This window comes from Rhinolophus sinicus, chromosome 16 (genome assembly GCF_057876585.1).
Source record: "Rhinolophus sinicus isolate RSI-liver-muscle chromosome 16, RSI-T2T, whole genome shotgun sequence".
NCBI lineage: Eukaryota > Metazoa > Chordata > Mammalia > Chiroptera > Rhinolophidae > Rhinolophus > Rhinolophus sinicus.
This window is the reverse complement of record NC_142516.1, coordinates 45,432,271-45,453,518: the sequence shown is the minus strand read 5'-3', so window position 1 is coordinate 45,453,518 and position 21,248 is coordinate 45,432,271. Positions and strand designations below refer to the sequence as shown.

Sequence of the window (21,248 nt, the reverse complement as noted above, 5' to 3'; positions counted from 1 at the left end):
CCATTCATCATAATGTCTTTGAGATGCATCCATATTGTTGTGTATAGCAGTGATTCATCTTTTTTCATTTCTGAATAATATTTCATTGTATCAGTATACCACGGTTTATTTATCAACTTCCCTGTGGTGTTTGGATTGTTTCCAATTTGAGGCTCATATGAATAAAGCTGCTATAAACATTCTTGTACAATCCTTTTTGTAACCATGTGGTTTGTTTTACTTGGGTAAATTACTAGGTGTGAAATTGCTCACTAAAACCTTTTATGTTTTGACCAGATCTACCTCCCCTACCTACACACACATGCACACACACACACACACACACACACACACACACACACAGATGCCCTCATTCACCCCTAACCTCCTCAATTAGATTATAATCTCTTTGAGGACAAGAACATGTCTTATTTTTCTTTGGAGTCCCTGTAAAGCTTAGCTGAGTTTCTTAAACATATTAGCTATTTGGGACATATTATTTGATTGAACAATTTAACTACATAAAGAAGTCATACTGCATTCTATTTTATGGTGGAGACAATAAAAGACCCAAGGACTGAAGTATTCTGGAGAGGTCAGTGACTAATAGCTGAGAGGAATCCATATTGCATCCTTCTCTGCTGTGTAATTCCTCAGCACAGCTCTAGAAGACCGGAAGACCTCCCCTCCCATCTTTTTTCTCTGTCTTACAATCCCCAATTGTGAGAACAAAAGTCATGAAACGAAAACATAACTTCACTCCTTTCTTGTGCTATGACTGCCCTTGCCTCTGCCCAACGCTGTGCTTTTTCCTCGCTTTATCATCTGTGGTTAACCTCACACCAGCCATTCCAACTTAGGAGCCATAGCTCTCTTAGCAGAGCTTCATTTTCATTTCTTGATCTCTAAATCATAGGAGAATTGAGTCGTCTGATTGCATCCGCTCTAAACCTATATGGGGTGAACAATTAAATCATTGTTGAGAGAAAACATGATTTAAAAGATATGGGGAATGACTGCAAATGCCATTAAATTCTTTTCCTCTCATCTTAGTGAGTTCTTCATGCCCGGGCTGGTGGATACACACATACATGCCCCTCAGTATTACTTTGCTGGGAGTAACCTAGACCTGCCACTGCTGGAGTGGCTGACCAAGTACACCTTTCCTACAGAACTCAGATTCCAGAACATCGACTTTGCCGAAGAAGTGTACACCAAAGTTGTCGTAAGTATCCTGCGTGTGAGTGAGTGTCGGTGTATTATGTTTGGTCACCTGGAGAAGCGTCCATTTCTCGGGGCAAATTTTAAGTATAAAACAGACAGTCAAGGCTAGGTGGACTATAGAGATTTCTTTAGTTCTTTCGAGTGAGTTTGTGTCCATCTCACCAACACAGCTAGTCACTAGCAAAGAGAGAACTTGAGTTCAAATTCCCAAATCCCCAGTCTGGTGGGCTCTCATGACACTCTTTTACTTTTTGTGTTTTCCTTTACTAAATTTGGGTTTAATGCATATGTGTGTTCCCTTACTCCTGTCAATCCACAATACTGTTCTGGAATCGCTGCCATATGGAATCGCTGTGTAACCTTTGGAACGTTCTGCGACTCATCTTCCCCATCTGTAAAAAAATAGAGAGAATGATAGTATTTGTTTCATAGGATTGTTATGATAATTAAGCAAGTTAATATTTGTGATGTTCTTAGAATAGTGCCTGACACATGATAAGTGCCCCATGTGTTGGCGCTACAAAAATACCCAAAGGCAATTTAAAATGACAGATTATAGTTAGAAGGATGTCACGTTATTTTGGTAGCTTTGCAGGGAGGGGAAATAGGCTGGTCCCCTATTTCAAAGCATTTGGGAATGTGATGAGCATGAACACCACTAGAGCACTGTGGGGCTAGCTCAGTCTTTGGACCTGGCTGTAGTGTGTGCCAACTATATGTTGAAGGCTCTGAAAATGACCTTCCTTCCACTAGCTCAAGAAATCAGTTCCCTTCTTTCTACCCCAACCCTATGCCCAATCCACTCAGCAACCAGACACAGCTTCTGCAGTTGAGAATGAAAGCTGCAAATACCTTCTTAGTATCTGATGACTACTCCGTAGCATTCAACACACTTTATCTGAACATGCCTGCATTTTTGTTGGACCCATTGTTGGTTTTTCTCCTAAAATGAAGACTATGTGATGATGACAATATTATAAGCCTTATATAGTGACCAGTCCCCCTGCCAGGTTCCCTGGTCTTGCATCATTCAAGCCTTGAAGAATAAAAGCAAGTGCTATCATTTATACACTTGCCTCACTTAATTATAAATTCAGTGTAATTGTGGATCTTACACATTTAGCATGCATCCACATAACACCAGAAAATTGAGAAGGACTAAAGCTGTGTATGAAGTTGCTGCTGCATTGCGTTCATGAACCGTGTTAACCACACCACATCTTTTTATCTTCAAAATTTATTTATACCTTGCATTGTTCTAAAAAGGGTTTGAGATATCTTAAAATTGCATAGTATCCAACAGAAGAAAATGAGTCACGAAATCACAGCAAAGGAAAAAAAGGGAAGAGGAAAAATAAAATAAAACCAAGAGGTAAATGTATGCCATGGCGGTCCACACACTTGTTAGATTTGTCACAAATGTGGCTTTAATTATCTAGCAGCTGACCCAGAAAGGGAAATCAACTTTGAAATGTACACTGTGTGTATATTACAAAAATATAACATTTGTTAAGGTAAAGCATATCTGTTTCTCCTACTGAAATTTAAGAAAATTAATCCCAGTATGTTGATATAGTTACATACTATGTTGTCAAAATATATATTGTCAAGGTGCTATCACAAAAAGTCCAGATATGTCTTTTATGTTTTGAGAGAGTACCTAGAACTATGCATCCTTCATTTCATACTCCATAAATAGCATTTCAAATCAGAGATTTAGTTCAGTATTTGATGCCAGTGAATACAAAATAGGTGTTATCCTCGACAAGTATTTGCAGTGCACACATCCCATGTTTCTGATTATGGGCAGGCCCACACACTTTAAGAACTGCATGAGCCGTGGGTATGGTTGACAGCTATTTCAGAAAGTTAAGATTTGTTAACTAGAGCCTGTCTCTAGGCTGAAGACTGCCCAGGGCAATACAAAGGGGTACTAAGGCAGTATCCATGAATAGAACCAAGACATTTTTGTTTTTGATTTTCTCCCTCAGAAAACAGTCCTCCATCTGTATTTCAACATATGGGCAATCAAGACCCCGGAGTTTTGCACCACAGATTTTGACAGTGCTAAGTCAACCTGCAAATGATTTCAAGTTTATATTAGCAAACATCTCCTGTGATTGTTAAAGCAAAAAAATCCCAGTAAATCAATCCTGGACTATCTCCCTTTAAACATTGCAAACTGGGTGAGAGGTACAGTTTTAAATTGGACTCGAATGAACTAAGAAGAGTAGAAAGTTCAGGAATCTCTCTATATATGTATTTTTTCAGTTTTATTTTTTTAAAATAAATGTATTGGGGTGACATTGGCTAATAAAATTATATAGGTTTCAAGTAATTCTGGCATACGTCATCTGTATATATTGTACAGATTATAGTCAAGGTGACTGGAGAGTGAGATTCTTGGTAAGTGTGCCACGACAAACTAACTGTAAATATTCTCTTGCGTAATAGAATGAATATGCTTACTCTATGGGGTTGTCAGAGATTCAGCACATGACTCGAATTCCAAAGTCCTTAAAGGACAAGGTGGAAAGACAGGGAGTAAGGCCACTCTTTCCCCCTACTTTAGTTCATGGAAATTTTCTAATCTATGAAGAGACTGTTGGCTTACTGGTCTTGAAGCTCATTGTCACCTTAAGTTTGGAATCGAATATTGAGCTTAGAAAGTTTGGCCTCAGAATCCTTTTTGTCAAGCCGTGGAAGGCTGAGAAAAGGTTGGGAAATCCAGCCAACAGTTTGATGTTATTCCTGATAGGTTTTGTTATAAATGGGAAAAATACAAAATTGTCCTAAGTGGAAGAGCCCTTTGGAAAGCTTATGAGAAACTAGGGTGGAATAGGGGCCTAGAAAGCCCAAACAGAACATATGAAGAAGGAAAGTAGTTGCATTTTAGATGGCCCATCTAGTAAGATTTTTAAGCATCACTCTTATTTTTGTTTCAATTACGTATGTCACAGACACGTAGCTAGCTGGCTTGTTAAATGGGCTAAACTCAGTGGAAACAAACAAGAGCAGCTGCGGGGGTCTTTTTCTTGCTTTTTTTCCTCCTTTCTTTTTTTTCCTTTGCGGGCTCCCCCTATAACTATAATTTGGGCAGATTCTTGAAATTTCTAGTCTTTCTAGTTTGAAACTGCAGTTTCTCATCCAGAAGAAACTTTTCTGAATGAGAACCTTTTCTCCCATGACTCAGAGGACAGACCTCTGTCAGTGTCTGCGTAGCACCTCCGTGTTCTCGTTGATAAATAACCAGAATTTTCCATTTTGATTTCATCTTCAAGGCCAGATTTTAGAAACGGGTTTTAAAAGTTTGAGAATTTAGAAAATGTTCAATTACGCTTTTGTTTTCATTTTGAGTTTCATTTTATTCCAGTTAGTAGATGTAACTTCTGTGATTATTTTTCTTGGGAATTAGTTCAGTCTGTTACTTTATGACCTAAAAAAAGGTTAATGTTTCTGTACATTTTTAAAAAGATTGTGTTTTCTCTGTCAGTGTGACTTTTTTATATCTCTATTAGATTAAGTTGTTAAAAGTGTTAAACAAGTCTTCTATCATTTTCCTCTATGTTCTCCCATATGACAAGACAAGAAACTTACATGCTCTTCATTTCTTTATGATATAACCCCGCCTCCATGGTCTATGTTATATTATCTGAGGTTTTAGTTCCAATTTATTTTTTTCAACATCTATGCTTAATGTAAAATAAGTTTTAACTTTTAAATTTAATATTTTAAAACTAATTTAATTTCATTTTGTTATTTTTCAACATCTGCACTTAATTTAGCAATGAACTTTACTTTTTCTTTTGTTGTTTGGGTTCCCTGCCTTCCTTTTGGATTCATTTTTCATTTTCTTGGAATATAGCCTCTGATAATCCTTTTCAGTAAAGCAAGTGATAAACAGTCCACATCCTTGAATTACCAAAAGTGGTTTTACTTTGTTCTGACTCTTGAATGATGCACTTTCTCTGTAGAGAGAATTCTATTTGGAACGATTTGCCTATAAGCATCGGATGTGCTAATGTCAATCTGATTCCCATTTTGGCAATTTGCTGGTCTTTAAGATTTTCTCTTCATTCTTGATGGTCTGAAGTTTCCCTTAGAGATCTGTTTTTCCAGTTCATTCTCTTTAATATGTAGTCCATTCAATATGAGAACTCCTGTCTTTCTTCCATTCTGGGAAATTTATTTCTCTCTCTTTCCTTTGAGTATATTCTTCTCTCCATTCTGCTTTTTCTTTTGGCAACTTCTATTAGAAAAATGTTAAAACTTCTGTATATACTTTTGTATTATATTCTTAAAGAATGTCATGGCCCATTTTGCAAGTCATTAATTCACTCTTACTGTTATAATAGCCTCTTCCTCTTTCAAGGATATAATACTTTATCTTATTCTTTTAAGGATACTAATTTTAGTTCATTTTATGTCATTTGTTGCTTAGTAATTCTGCTTCCTCAGGTGTTCATTCAATAAATATTTACTAAGCACACACCAGGATCTGGGCATTTCTGTAGTAGCCAGAGGTTGAATTCAAGGTGTCTGTGATGGTGTTGGCTTTTCTTCCGGACTTGTGATTCTGAGGCTGAGCTCATCCTTGCTCATAGCTGACTGGCTCTGATCATCTTCTTTCATCAACCAGGTATATGTTATTTCATGTGCCAAGTGTCTTAAAATTGGAAAAGATTGACATAAAAGTCCAGATTTTCCAAGTATCTGGGCATCTGAGACTGACACCACTGGGCTGTCATTTGATTTTTGCGACGATTGGATGAAGCAGAGTAGAGGCTGCTGTCTGAGACAGGGCATGTTCTTCCCCATTATTAACATTTAAAGTGTTTTCTTTTTCCCCTGAAGGTTTTTCTTTTAATTTATCCTACAACCTTTCTATTGACTTCCAAATTTCACTTGTAAAATTTTTACTGTTGAAGAACTCTTGTTCTCGATTTTCATAACATTCTGTTCTTGTTTTGTGGATGTGATATCTTCTTTTATTTCTTTGAGAATGTTCATCATAGTTTTCAGTTTTTACTTGTGATTCCTTCTGATCCTACAGATTGCCTGTTTCTTCTAAGATTTTTTTTTTCCAGGCTTTTTCTTCCCTGTTCTCCTTTTCATAGCAGCTGTCCTCCAGTGTCTGTCAAACCTTGAACATACGTAAGAGTGATGCTCTGAGTTGCCATTTGGAAGATCTGGGTTAGGATAGCACTTGTTGACTGGTGAACTTCATCACAGGATGAACAACAATGCAGTGAATAGCCTTTTCAGTTTCCTGCATGTCATTGTGAGGATATCTTTCTTCTAGAGCTATTCCTCTTTTCTAGCAAATAGTCATTCGGTCCTGCCAGGAGTGGTGGGAATAGTACATGTGGCATTCTTGGCAAGATTACCTGGGGGGCCTGGAGGTGAGCCTAATTTTTTTTTTAAATCACTTATTTTCAGCCTATGCCTCACCTTGTCCTTTGGGGCTTGTGTCCTCTAACTACTCTCCAGTTTCTACAAAGAGTAAATCCCTCCTGCAAGGAACAGGTTAGGGGTGGTTGATTGAGACAATTCCCAGTTAACAACCACTTGCTTCTCTCTCTCTAAGTTGCTTTCAGGTTCTCATCCATATTCTCTGTCTTCCAAAGAGATGTTGAAATGTTTCTGCTATTCATGTCTCTTCTCATGATCTTCTTGTTGGTTAATAAATTTTGTACTCCTTTACTGTTATTTTAGTGGAAATTTGCTAAGGAGATAGATACATGTGTGACCAATCTGCCAGGTTGAACTAGAAATCTGGTTGAATAAATTTACCCTGTTATGGATAGAAAAATCTCATTTATTCACTCCCAGATGCAATAAAGTTTGCATATTCTTAAACAAACTTAAAACATAAGAAATTAATTAGTACCACATTTTATGAATTCTGTAACAGAGAACGGTATGAATCTAGGATATCAAAAATACCAATTTCTCTAGCTCACCTTTTTGGGATATCAATACTTTTGCCATTTACCTTAACTGTATTTCATATCAAGATGGCATACCTTTAAATAAAAACATTTTAAAATTGAAAGCTAGAATTCTATTTTCATCTTTCTATGCCACGTGACATTCTGGGCACATGTGACCCGTGGTTTTTGTGATTTATTTTTAGAGGCGAACACTAAAGAATGGAACAACCACAGCTTGTTACTTTGGAACAATTCACACTGATGCATCTCTGCTCCTTGCGGAAATTACAGGTGAGGAGATGAAAGCATGATTTGTGGGCACATCAAGCAAAGCCAGCCAGACCATGTCTGAAAGTGACTTATGCTTGTGGGTGGTCCTGCTTTTTAATTGTTAGAATTTGAGCATTGCATTTCTTGCAAGTAATTAGGTGTCTGTGTATTACTGTGGCCCTGAATGTTTTTATTGTTTAAGTAATTTGATTATTTACTTACGATTTTTGGTTCTAGAATGTGCGAGTTTGAATTTTATGTATTAATTTAGGGCTTTGGGGAGCAAATTTAATAATTCTAGTTATGGCAACAGTTTATGATAATCAACAGACATATCTTAGCTGTTGATTAGACTCAGGGCACGGAGCTATATGCTGGGAACACAATGAAACAGAACATACCTCTACCCTTGAGGATCCAGACAGGACTAATTGATTGATAACTACACACATTGATTAATAACGTTAGGAACAGCTGTAGTGCTTTTTCTAAGATATCTGATGTTGTGCAGAGCACTCTACATGGATTAGCTCAGCTCAGCTGCAGACAGCCTTCTGAGGGAGTTATCAACGTCCTTGTGTTACAGATGGATAAAGTGATGCTCAGAGAGGTTATATAACATGCATCAATCACACAGCTGGTAAGCAGCACTGGGTCTTGATTGAGGTTGATGATTCTAAAACTTGTACCCAACAGAGTGCCGAGCACAGGGCAGGTGCTCAGTAAATGCTGTTGGCTGATGTGCTGACACTATACTTACTGACAAAGGTAGTTTATGCCAATAGGCCTGAACAGTGATGCTGACAATAACTGTTGCCGTTTTTGGAGGAGACAGTGAGGACCCCGAGCTGGATCATCTGGAAAGACTTCATGGAAGGAATCTTTAAACTGGGCTTGGAAGGGAAGATAAAATGGAGAGAGAGGAAAATGTCCTTCAGGCAGGGGACATGACATGGACAGAGGGTGGGGATAGGAATGTCCACGGCAGACACAGGAAGCAGGGAAGCGAGTAGCTGAAGCTGGAGGACAGGACGCATTGCATGGTGGGTTGAGAGAGGAGGGTAGGCAGAAGGGATGGTTCAAATTGTGGAGAGATTTGAATATGCATCCAAAACTCAAAAAACGCTTTGAGCCATATGAGGTATGTGATGAAGGTGGTGTTTTAAAGAAGAATAATCTGATGGCCAGTTACTAAAATGAATTACAGGGAAAGAGAGAGGTAGAAACACTCCTGAAAGATTCTTATGACACAGGTAGAGACATTGGAAAAAAAGCATTAACGTGGCCCAGTGTAGATTCAACTTTCTAGCTGTAATAGCATTCCTGTAGCACCTTTAAGGAAAACTAGGTTTCTTTAGTGCTGAGCTGATAATAGGACTAAATAAAATTCTTCACCGATAATAATATTGGTGTTGCTACAGTTAAAAATAATATTGATATTGCTTCAGTTAAGAATAAGTATCTGTTCTAAGCTTTATGTGCCAGACACTTTACATACATTACTGGATATATTTCTCGTGACCCTGCATATACATAGCAGAGAACACTGGGAACATACAGGTTATACAGGTTTTGACCTTAAACAAATAATATCCACCATCCTAGAAGTAATCAGAGAAATAAGGAGTCCAATCCAACCGAGTTTGTCGAACTCCAGGGCCCATTTTCTTATCATTAGACTATGCTACTTCTTCTGTAGAACAGAGGAAGAGTATCGAGAGGGACTCCATCCATGGGACAGTGGTAGAGTAGGAGACAGCAGGGAGATTATGAGTTGTGGAAAAGATGAGAAGAAAGAAAGAGAAGAAACAAGGCGTAGCTATGTCGTGGTGTAATAGAGTGTTTCCCCGGGACTCAGGCTGTCCCCTCTCTTTCCAAGTGATAAAAAGGATAGTTATGACTTGAGTGAAAATATAGACAAATTGTATAAGCAAAGGGAAAAGCTGAATAGTAAGTAAACAACACCTGAATGTTACCTGGCCAGCCTAGGAGTTAGGATGGGGGAGGTAGTGGTTGAAATGATGGATGGAAGAATATTCACTACTGTGTTTCCCTGAAAATAAGACATAACTAGAAAATAAGCCCTGGCATGATTTTTCAGGATGACATTCCCTGAACATAAACCCTAATGCGTCTTTTGGAGCAAAACTTAATATAAGACCCGGTCTTATTTTCGGGGAAACATGGTACTTAGAGAACTTAGCGGCGTTTCATTGTTACTGTTCTTAAGTGGTGTGATGATGGATGACCTTTCACATTCTCATTTATGTTTTCATAATGATTTTAATTAAACATGTTTTGAAAAGGCTCAGAAAAGGTACTGTGTGAGAAAGAAATATGACTTTAGATTCTTTTTGTGTCTGCCTCACAGATAAATTTGGGCAGCGGGCATTTGTGGGCAAAGTGTGCATGGATTTGAATAACACGGTTCCAGAATACAAGGAAACCACTGAGGAATCAATCGAGGAAACAGAGAGGTATGTTTGTCTTGATTTGTCTTGTGGGCGGTCCCTCTGCTGCACTGATGGGCTTAGAGATGGAGAGAGGTTCATCTCTAAACTAGGTGAGATGAACATATGTCACTTTGTGGGTGTGCCCAACTTTGTGAAATTAATCTGGTCCTAAAAAAAAAAAAAATGTACGTCAACATTATTTTTATATATCAAATTACATTTTTAAAGCTTCTGGGAACTTGTTATAGGAGTCCTAGGGTAAACCCCTTTGTAAAATGGTGGACTCTTTCTTGAAGTAAATGATTTACCCTAACCCTCTCCTTTATTATAGATCTGAGCTTCTCCAGATCTATAGATTGTACTTGCTTTATGTATATGTGGCCTGCTCATTAAATTACAGTTAACTCTTGTACAACCTGGGTTGGACCTTTTCATCTCACGTTGGGGTATTCTACTGATCCTATAAGTATTTTTTCCTACGTTTCTTTAATGGCTTTTCCATGGTGCCTGAAGGATTTGACAAGGAATTGTGTTGTATGTAACTCAACATCCAAAAGATATACATAGAAGAAATTTCTTTAGATTTAAATCTTCCTCAAGACCAAACATATCCTGATGCAAATTTTAGAAGTCCGTCTTTTCTTTAGTCCCCAGGTCTCCTTCACCTTAAGTGTGTCCTCTGAAAAGGGTGGCTTAGGGGCTGCTGTGTGCTCCCAGACAGAAGGAATCATGCACCTTCCCCTCAGCAGTGACCGTCTGCTCAACTTTTCTACTAATTTGTGTGTGTGGTCAGAGTAAACCTTAATTTACATTTGATTCTGAAACAAAGAAATACCAGAAGGCAGGAAGCTATAGCTAGCACATACTTCCAGCCAGGGCAGAATTAGCTGTTTCCTAGGCCATAGAGACAGCACCAACCTTACAGGTAGAATTGGTAAGATCACCAACACTTTCACAGCCACCACTGGCCTCTTCCTTCTGCCTCACTCCAGCATGCGGGCCTAGTGGGACTCTGCCTTTGGAAATAAGTGATGGGCTTGTGTGAACAAGTAGCTTCCACTTTAGGGAAATTAGGAGCAGAGAGCCCCATGGCTTCTAAACCCCTCCAGGTGCACAGACCAGGACTCAGGAGCATAACATATTGCAATATTCCCCCAAACGGAGCTTAAGCTTGAGTGCTGTGGGAACACTGGTAGCTTAAGTTAGGTGATGTTAGATGACAGCTGATGTTAGATGACAACATCTCATTGCCCTGTGATTTTGCACTCCATCTCTCTGGCTGCAAATGAGAAAGCAGAGTAATTACTACTTGTTAATCTTTAATTAGTGGTGGTGAAACATGTGCAGTGTTAGCAATGTTTGCATGGAAAATAGGACATGGAAGGATCATGTTTTCACCCTTTCAAAATTTTTATTTGAAAATGCCTAAATTTTCTAACTTCCCATTTGTTGCTTTATTTCAGATTTGTGTCAGAAATGCTCAAAAAGAACGTAAGTAAACTTATTGCCCACTTGTTTTTGGATTGCCTTTGTCTTAGTTGTAGGGTTTGGTATTAAGGTGTTTGGTGGAGATTAATCTGTGTACATTTGGCTTATTCCATGCACGCAGAAGTATTTTCCTAGACCCTTAAATTGTTTTCGCAGTGGACCCGTCACCTCGGCTCAATGAGGTCAGGCATTTTTTGCTTTCGCAGTGGTTTTCTCTTCCCCTCCTCTGGGACCTTCTAATTTCACAGGACTGGTCTCTGGGGAGTTGGGGCAGGGCTTCATGGCTGTGACAATTGGTGGCAATTGGAAATTGAGGCACAGTTTGTTGGCTACGTTAATATTGGCTCCCACCTCTTGTACTCCCTGATCTGGTATAACACACAGGTGCTGTCCAGCCCTGATACCCCTGCCACGGGCTGCTTTGGTCCGTAAATGTGTGCCTGTCACATGGCCTGCAGGCACTCAACCAGCCCTGGGGTTGGTGAGCCTGTGGAGGCGGTGCTGTTTCCTGCCCCCATCCCCAGCAGGCTGCTTTGTGGCTCCATGATACAATCTCTTAGATTGGCAAGCCAAACCCTTCCCTTGCCATCTTTTGAGATCTGATCAGAAACCATAGGAAACCTCAGAATTTCTTTCAATCTAACTTGGGAGACCTAGGTGGAACATTCTGGATCCTTATTCTTACCATCCATTTATGAATTCTTTTTTCCTGCTTTGCCCTTCACCTTGGATGATGTCAGGGCAAATTTTTCAACTTAACAGTTCTCATGGCCAGCATACTTCCCCAAGATCTAGAAAGTGGAATAGGCCACCACCACACTTGTAGTCTGCCCAGCACTCTCCTTTAAAGTTTCTTGTTCTGCCTCTCAATTCTCTTCATAAAGGTCACTCGTCTGCGCCTTCATGTGGTTGTGCAGCAGGGAATGTCTATCATTTGGGATAAGATCTTCTTCTACTGAACTTGGTGCTGTAGAACATACTCTCCTTTATCCTCAGCCATGAGCCGTGTCCATGAAACCCAGCACTTCTACCCAGTCTTGGAAAGGGGGACTGTCCCCAAAAATGAAGATATAAAATCATCTTGTATGAAATGCTTTTTGGGATATGCTGTATATTCATGATACCCATAGCTTCCTTCTCAACTGGTTTTTATTATTTCCAGTATTCTAGAGTGAAGCCCATAGTGACACCACGTTTTGCCCTTTCCTGCTCTGAGACTTTGTTGGGCGAACTTGGAAACATCGCGAAGACCAATGATTTGCACATTCAGGTGGGTGTTTTTCTCCTGTTTCTGCCACTGTCCAGACCTGCAAGACTTCACGGTACCCTAATCTCCAATTCTTCTACTGAGATCTCCTAGTGGTATAGCTTCATGGGCCACGGAGGGCTCTTACAGACGTCATCTAAATCCAGTTCATTTGTTTTTTCAGTAAGAAACCTAATGTTCTTTTTACTCTCAATTGTCTCTGATCAGGTTTGAAGAGATCAGGACAACATAAGTAACCAAAGCAAGATCAATGACAGACTGGTTTACCTCTTCTCCGTAGGATATATGTAATGCGTTTCTTTCCTACTTCTCTTTTATTTGATATTTGCTCAGCCTTCTAGTCCTTCATTTTTGAAGGAACCACCTATTATTTGAAAAGCAATAAGAACTTAATTTCCACTTGAAAAAATGCATTTAAAAGCCCTTTTGTTCTGAGTTTCTTAATTTAAAATCAGGAACAAAAAAGGTATATCTTACTTTGTCATCATGCAGTTGCAATTTAGGGATGAAACACTTTTTAAAGCTTCCAGCTGCGTTAAAATTGGGAGTTGGAGGCTCCCCTCCCCCATCCAAGCTTCATTACATACTGCACTAAGATCTTCCCTCTGAAGTGTTGACTATCTTATAACAAAGGGCAAGTCAGGGGAAGGACAACACATTGATTGTTTATCATTTGTAGGGTGGAGGCTGTTTTTGTTTTTAAGATTTCTCTTTTAGGGCTCATTAACTGTTCTCATCTTTCCCCACTTTGTTTACTTTCTTTCTTTCTTTGCAGTCTCTGATATTTAAATTTTTGATTCAATCCCACACAATTGTAGGGGAGGAAAAAGTTTTCCTCTGCCTTCTTAGGGTCCCTGTCTGGGTCTGAAAATGAAACTGACTTAGGGCGGGCACCTCTCACGTGTGGGTTTTATGATCTGTTTCAGGAGAGGAAGGAGAGGTAATGTTAGAGTGACCTTCCTGGTTCTGTCATTTTCTCAAACTCCTTCAGCTTAGTATGGCATATATTTAATATGCCAAGATGCCATATTTTGGGATAGTGTGTCCTGAACCTCATCAACACACAACAAAATCAAGCATAATCCTTGCTGTGGATGTGTGTATGTGTGTATTTACCCAAATTTATCAAAATGACTTAATCATCTGGGTTTTCTTTCTTCTCTTCTGATGCCCATGCATTTCTTCAGTGGTCTAGGATTTCCTCAAGGCCAGGGATAGAGCTCATCCTGTAGGTGGAACACTCGTTTTTAGAACATTGCTATTTTTTCTTTTATTTATGCATACTCTACCTCATGGGCAGAGGGAACCAGCGTTGCCATTTTTGGAAGTGGTAACTTGCTCGTGAGTTACTTCCCATAATATATATTCACCACCAGTTGGTCTGAAATGATTTTTATTTTAGGCGAGGGATTGGTGTGGTTACACTTAAAGTGCTGTGTCTCAAAAACACTTTATGCCCTCTCACCTTTCGTGGTGCTCTGGAGAAAAATTCGTGTGGGGGCCAGGCCTCACTTGTTTTGCTTGAATGTGGATTCCTATGGGCTCTTTCTTGGTGACTGCAGGGTTGTCTTGCTCAGTTATTTTCCAACTGTTTTCTGCAGAAGAACTCATTCTGGAAGGCAAAAAGGGGGACAGAATGGGGACAAGGTCCCAGAGTCCCAACTCTACTTCCTTCTGAGAGGCAGCTGGATTTCTATGAATTTTTATCAGAATAACATTTCCAAAGTTAAAATAATTTGGAAAATCACTCATCTAGTCCAATCTTTTTATTTGAGAGAGAAGCAAATGGAGCCCCAAAGGAAAGAACTAACTTGTCCTAAGACACCTAAGTAGGGTCAGAACTTGAGCTAAAATTCAGCTCTCTTTGTTCAAATTCCAATTTTCTTATGAGTGACCCATGCTATTTGTTCTTTTGATGGCCACTGAACTCTTTTCTTAAACAACCACCAAAGGAGGTAGGTGGTCATAAATAGCTAGACTCTTAAGTCTTCAAGGAATACTGTTTGTTTTTGTTTCTTCTTGCTATAGTTTGGAATTTGAAAAGACTTTTTTTGGAAGAACATTATATGGGTAAAATATTACATGTTTGTGTAATTACCTACTCATAGTTTCTTTGTCATATATATGTTATATACATGATACAGAATTGTTTTAAATAAGGCACATGTACAATCTTCATTGTCTTTCTATGTGGTGCCTCACACAGGCAAGTAGAAACCATCCATATCATTTGGGGGTAGGAAGTATAATTTCTAATGGTATTTTACATTAAAAACTTGAAAATATTATTTCTTTTCTTGCAGAGTCATGTAAGTGAAACTCTTGATGAAATTGAATCTGTGAAAAAGTTACACCCTGGTTATAAACACTATACAGATGTGTATGATAAAAACAATCTTCTGACAAATAAGGTAAATTGCATATCATGACATAACCTGTGTGAAGCAGGGCATATATCTAAATGTGAAAATCTCAGTAGGACTCTTCAGACCTCTATGACAGGTGCATTCCCCAAACTAGAGTAAAGCTCCAAGTGTGCAGGTGAGTATGTGTACATTGCAAAAAAATGCGCCTGAAGTTTCATCCCAGTAAATACATCGAAAAGCTTCATTGCGAGTGCGAAAGTCATTTGGTCCAGGACATATTGAAGTGTCTATTAAAATGTAAATGTGCTTTCCTTTGAGTTAGCAGATCATTTCTAAGGATCCATTCTGTAAGGAATGTGAATAGGAATGTTAATAATATACAAAAGTTAAAACATGGCTATCGTGAGGGATTTTTAGATTATAGAACATCCATAATCAGAATTTTATCCAACATTTACAAAGAATGAGCTATTCTTCCTGAGGGAAAAAGCAGCAGGGTTTTTCACTTTTTATTTTTAAACACTCTTAAGATTGCTTTTTAAAAAAATGAGTATGTGTTATTTTTATAATTAAATAATTTTTAGTTAATTAAAATTAATGTGAGTGTGGAGAGACCTCATTAGAAAAATATACTCCTTGGCCTTCAATGAAATGTACAAACAGCATGGAGAATTGAACGACTGCAGCCAGTGAATTCTTAGTGGCAATGTGAATGGAGATGTGAATATGATTAATTTGAAAGGTTAATATTCTGCATAAATCTTGTAAACCTTCATCTTCCTCCTCCATTACATGTATTTCCATATGATTAATAAATTAACCTTCAATTTGCATGTTAATTTCATTTGCACAGAGGTAAGGAAAATTGTATTTTAATAATAATTCTGTGGCCACTGAACCATGCCCCCCAAGGGAGAAAGGAGGGACAAACAGTTCTGAAAAAGTCTTATTCAGGAAAACCCACAAATATTACCAAGACTGAAAAGTAAGAGAAGTCTCTGTTGTGCGCAGTTGCCTGCCTTCTTGGATCAGTTTTACCTTTTGAATGTGTGCTTATAAGATATTACATTTCCTACTTTTAATGAAAATGTAAATATAGGTGATGAAATAACTAAAGTGTATTTGGTTATATGTACCAAAAGCATTGCTTCCTATAGGTAGCTAGGAGCAGAAATAAAGAACAGCTCTTTCCAGGATCATTTCCATAGCTTCTGTGTTCTGAGAAAGGAAAGCTGACTTCTAGAAAGTTCTGATTAGAATAGGAACAGGTACAACCCCACCAGTTGCTCACTAGACTTAGAAAAGAAAGTAACTTGGTTATTTTCTAAAGTGGAGCTGAAGGAATCAATATGTTCAAACTGGATGGATATCCTGTGTTGTAGATCACCTGTACCAACCCTCCTTACTTTATAGATGAAAACAAGAAAGAGCCAAGATGCACAAATTTGCTGAGACTTTTGTGATCCAATTTTTTTACAGGCCTTTTTGAGATGTGACTTGTAAAGAGTGATTGATACAGACATGTAATCATAAATGTTCTTGTGAAGATGCTAACAGACAAGTCACAGCTTCTATCTGTACCTATAATGTCTCGTGAATGAAGACTAATGTAAACATTTGTAAGTGGTAAACTCCATATAGGACTCTCTTCTCTTCAGACAGTGATGGCGCATGGCTGCTATCTTTCCGCAGAAGAACTGGATATATTCAGGGACCGAGGAGCATCGATCTCGCATTGTCCCAATTCTAACCTATCGTAAGTCGGCAATAATTGATTGATAGGTTATGAACGTCTGAGTTGCAAATTAGCAGAAAACAAATACCTTTGTTTTCTCAATCATTCCTCCAGTATCTCTCTTCTATAGTTATGTTTGATTGGGATGGGAACCAGATAGACAGAGGTGCACGTGTGCTGTAATGGGGAGAAAGAGAGCACGTAACAGGACATTTTTTGCAGAGCATGCATTTGAAGACAGCCACATCTCTTAAAATTTCTGAGTTTGCACAAAACAGGAAATTAGAAATACGATAGAAAGAGTTCAAAACCAAGAGCATTCAGAATTTACAGCTAAGGACTGAAAGGGCACGTAAGTCAGCCAGGTATTCCAAGGAGAGGCTGCTGACTTCCCATTACTCTGTGTTATACACACACTGGAAACGTACAAACTAGTAGAAATGGTGTAGTGCTACTGGAAGAAAACACCCTACAGTATATGTCACACTGCTGGATCTGACAGGAAGTCAGCTCACGTGGAAGGGACCTTGTCCTCTGGTAGCTCACCAGAAAGCCAAAGGTTTATTTATGATTGGTTCTTAACATTTTGAATGGTAATATATCCATAAGTAAATCAGGTGAAAGTTATGGCTTGTATCTTCAGAAATAAATCCAAAAATATAAAAATGCTGCATCTAATTTCAGGGAATCCATAGGTCCCATGATGCTAGGTTAAGGATCCATGCTCCAGGACTAGATACAGAAAGGAGCTTTCATTTCTGGTGCTGGTCAACCCAGAGTAGCGCTCCTACCTCTTAGAAGTAGGTTGGGATGGATTGTTTACATATTCATCCAACAGATTTATTTAGCTTGCTAGATTTTAGGGTTTGTTTGAGGGTTACTTTGTGTTCTCTTGTTTTGAGTTCTTGCACAAACAGATCATAAGACAAGGATTGACATACAAGTAGTTTATTTGGGAGGTGATCTCAGGAAACACCTTAAACGGGGTGAGACAGAGAAGGGAAGGACGTCAAGAATGCATCATTAGCCAAGGTACCACTGTGGGCTCCTGGAATTTAATCCTTTGGGAAAATTCAGGGAGCCAGTGTATGAAGCAGACCTCAACGTCATCCTGCCCAAGGGGTGGAGAGCAGGGATAGTTACATCCAAACACCCATCAGTTATTGGAGGATTGCTGGGTGGGGGTGAAGAGGCATCGATTCCCTGGAGCTCCCGACCTTCCCCAAACAAGGACAGAGCAGGCTATAGCAGCTGAAGAGAGCCCCAGGCAAAGAAGTGGAAGTCCTGGAAGTTAGAGTACAGGGACTTTGTGAATGAGAAAGTGATGTGTTAGTGGCAGTATGGGAAAGGCACAAGAGTCTCGGCGATTTGTTTCTGGAGTGTTTTAAGAGTTTCCAGAGGCTTCTAGTTTTTCGGACAGGTTGGTCACACATGACCAGGGATCTTGCCTATGTACAGCTTAGCGACCTTATTATAGTCTAATGGCCAGGTAGGGGAAGGATTTAACATCCCTTCAATTAGTTCTGTAACATCTAAATTAAAACATGATCCAGTTTTGCAAATTGAGGGTTGAAGTTAAATTTATTTATGGATATATTTCTGTTTAAATGGTCATTGCTACTCTTTCTTTAACAACTTAGAGAGCTTTACTGCATGTATGTTGGGGCATTGAAAATTATAGTTATGTGCATCTTGGAGCAGACCTCTTTGATCTTTGCATCTTTTCAGGATTGCTTTAGTTTTGTTTCTTTAGAAAGGGGGCACATCTGTTAAGCTCAGGGTCACGAGGTCTAGAATTCAGCTCAGGAACCATCTCTCCCAGTGGCAGCTGTCCTCAATGGCAGTGTTTGAACTCAGGCCTTCACTCACCAGTCTGCACCCCCGTTTCCTGTTATACCCCCCTTTTTGGATCTTGCACATTGCTAGTCATTCAAGGTAACAGATGGTTCCAAATTGAGTGGAAAGGCAATGCTTTATAATTTCTACTTCCTAACATAGAAGGATGGATTGGTTAAAAATATATTAAAAACTGGGAAGACTTTTACCAGATTTAATTTCTTCATTAATTTTTCCTTACACATGACCCCCTGCTTCTTCTTCTTGCTCGTGCTTCTTTATATCCTGCTAAGATTAACCTTAGCCCCAGGACTCAAGTTCCTTTATGATCCCTTTTTACTGCAGGACTTAGATGATCTGATTGGGCTGATGTGTTTGTGGCAGCATAAGAGCCGATGTGAAAGGAAACCCCATGTCAGTGACATCACCATCATTACTGTTAGCGTCCTTCTCTTGTTGGAACCACTCGGTCTCCTTGTTCTGACCATTTTCTCTCTCAACAGGCTCTGCAGCGGCTTTCTCAATGTGCTGGAAGTCCTGAAACATGAAGTGAAAATAGGGCTGGGTACAGGTTAGTAGTTTGCCATTTGGAGCTATAGCAAAGTGACTGATTAAGTGCATCACTTTTAATGTGACTAATTTTCAGATTCCAGTTCTATGTTAAAAAAAAATGTTTGGTTTTATTATCTGGTAGTAATATCTTGAGCTAATAAAATGGTGGGTTTGGAAGCCATAGGAAGATGTATGTAAAGGAAGACATTTTGATGTCACTAACTTCCTGAAAGCTTTTACTCACATTTATAGTTCAGACTAGACTATAACAGATAAGCCCTTCTAAAGTGTTTTAGAGATTCTTTTTAAAAAGGCCTTGATTTTTTCCCCTCTTTTGTTTTATCCTGGCTAGGCTTTAATAGTTTGGATTTGTATCTTTGTAGTTCTCGATAACGGTGTGATCACAAATACTGTCTCAAAAGAAAATGATCTGACCTTGCTGTAGTGAACACAAATTTCATCTATGCCGGCATTGAGAACTCTGAGTTATGTTGAGAACTTGCTCTGCTTTTAAGCAGCGTTAACAAAATGAGATTCCATTCCCATGGGCAGTCTGATATTTGCTAGGCTGAAGGACATTCTTTGTGGCTGGTGAATTAGTGATGTCTCTTTTGTCACAGTACATTTTAATTGTTTTTCCTGAGTGTGTGCCATGCTACTCACTTGGAAAGTGTGCGTCAGGCCCAAATATCTGGGCATATCCGCTGTGAGTCTGTGTGAATGAACTAAAAAAACAAAAAGTGGTTGTGAGTCACAAGGACTCATTTTTGGTTCTTGATGCATTTGTCTTCCTGATATTTAAGAGCATCAGGATGTTTGCATGTTGACTGATGGTTTTCATCATTTTCTGCAAGTCACCGTTACTTTTATACCGAGGAATTCACTGATAAGATACACAATTACACAATAATACAAAAAGATTTATTAATGTCTTTAAAATAGGTGTAATACTTGGATATGGACACAGGTATTAAGGCTGAAAACCAGTTATTTCACCTCCCCAGAAAAGCATTATTAGAAAAGAAAAAATGGCCAAGAGGTTTTATTACACACTTTAGTCAATTAATGAAAAATTTAGCAGACATGCAAAAATCAGATAGGTATTCTTTCCAAACTTTCTAGTTTGGGCTCTGTGATTTAAATGCATCACATGACTTCCAGTTCTTGACTTTGGGTTGTATAGCCATGACCAAAAACAATTACTTAAAGCTCTGTCACTTAACTAGCTGTAAGATGTTGAACAAATTAATTTTCTAAGGCTTCATTTCCTAATTTCGGTAACAACAACAATTATGACAATGTCTATCTTGCAAGCTTGTTTTGAGGCTCAAATGGAAAAAAAAATCCATATGAAGTAGTTAGCACATACTTGGTACATTGTATTAGTCGATAAAAATTGGCTTAACAGAGAAAGAGCAATGTTGGTTTATTGACCAAAAGTTTGATTCAATGTGGTGTATTTGCTTATTAAGTTGGACAATGCTGTTGAACTTTACATAGTCTCTGTCGCAGTAGCTACCCTATGCTCCACTATTTCTTAAACATTACTTTTGTGTATCAACTTGTCCTTTACTTATGGACTTTAGAAAATTATTTAACCTGATGCTATGGACAGAGAGTACGTCCAAGAGTGGGTCATTTATCATATCTATAATGAGTGTAGGTGGATCTGGACTTGCTCAAGTGTTAGATAGGGGAAACCCACACAGAGCTTAACACAAATATTGCAGAACAAGAGAAAGCGGTCTCATAAAGTATAAAAAGATGAGCACATTTCTGCAAGCGATCTTCTTCAGGATCCAGAAGAAAAGTTCAGAAAATGACCATCACCCTTGGAGTACAAGAAGACATGGCACTTTGAAAAGACCACAAGTTGTGATGGAAAAGGAAATTTTTCAAATGAGAGGAGGACTGAGAAAAGAACAAACAAACAAACAAGAAGCAGCATGTAGATTATCATTCACAACTGGATGGAGGGTAAATGCTACAACCACTTTGGAGAACTGTTTGGCAGTTTCTTCTAAAGTTAAATATACGTGTAAAAATGAACCAGAAATTCCATTTTGGGGTATATGTACCCTAGAGACATGAACACTTATGTTTGTTTGCAACAAGAGTTGTGCAGGGAAGTTTATACCAGCTTTA

General features: G+C 38.7%; 1 protein-coding gene across 1 annotated transcript in view; it reads left to right on the top strand.

Annotated features, from left to right (window-relative positions):
- Window positions 1-21,248, top strand: part of GDA (guanine deaminase) — a 67,931-nt gene that overhangs the window by 32,857 nt on the left and 13,826 nt on the right. Inside the window, exons 3-10 of the mRNA XM_019736678.3 lie at window positions 1,033-1,204; window positions 7,340-7,427; window positions 9,778-9,883; window positions 11,323-11,350; window positions 12,510-12,617; window positions 14,918-15,025; window positions 16,639-16,736; window positions 19,055-19,122. Of these exons, the coding sequence (XP_019592237.2) occupies window positions 1,033-1,204; window positions 7,340-7,427; window positions 9,778-9,883; window positions 11,323-11,350; window positions 12,510-12,617; window positions 14,918-15,025; window positions 16,639-16,736; window positions 19,055-19,122 (776 nt within the window). The remainder of the gene's footprint in view (window positions 1-1,032; window positions 1,205-7,339; window positions 7,428-9,777; window positions 9,884-11,322; window positions 11,351-12,509; window positions 12,618-14,917; window positions 15,026-16,638; window positions 16,737-19,054; window positions 19,123-21,248) is intronic.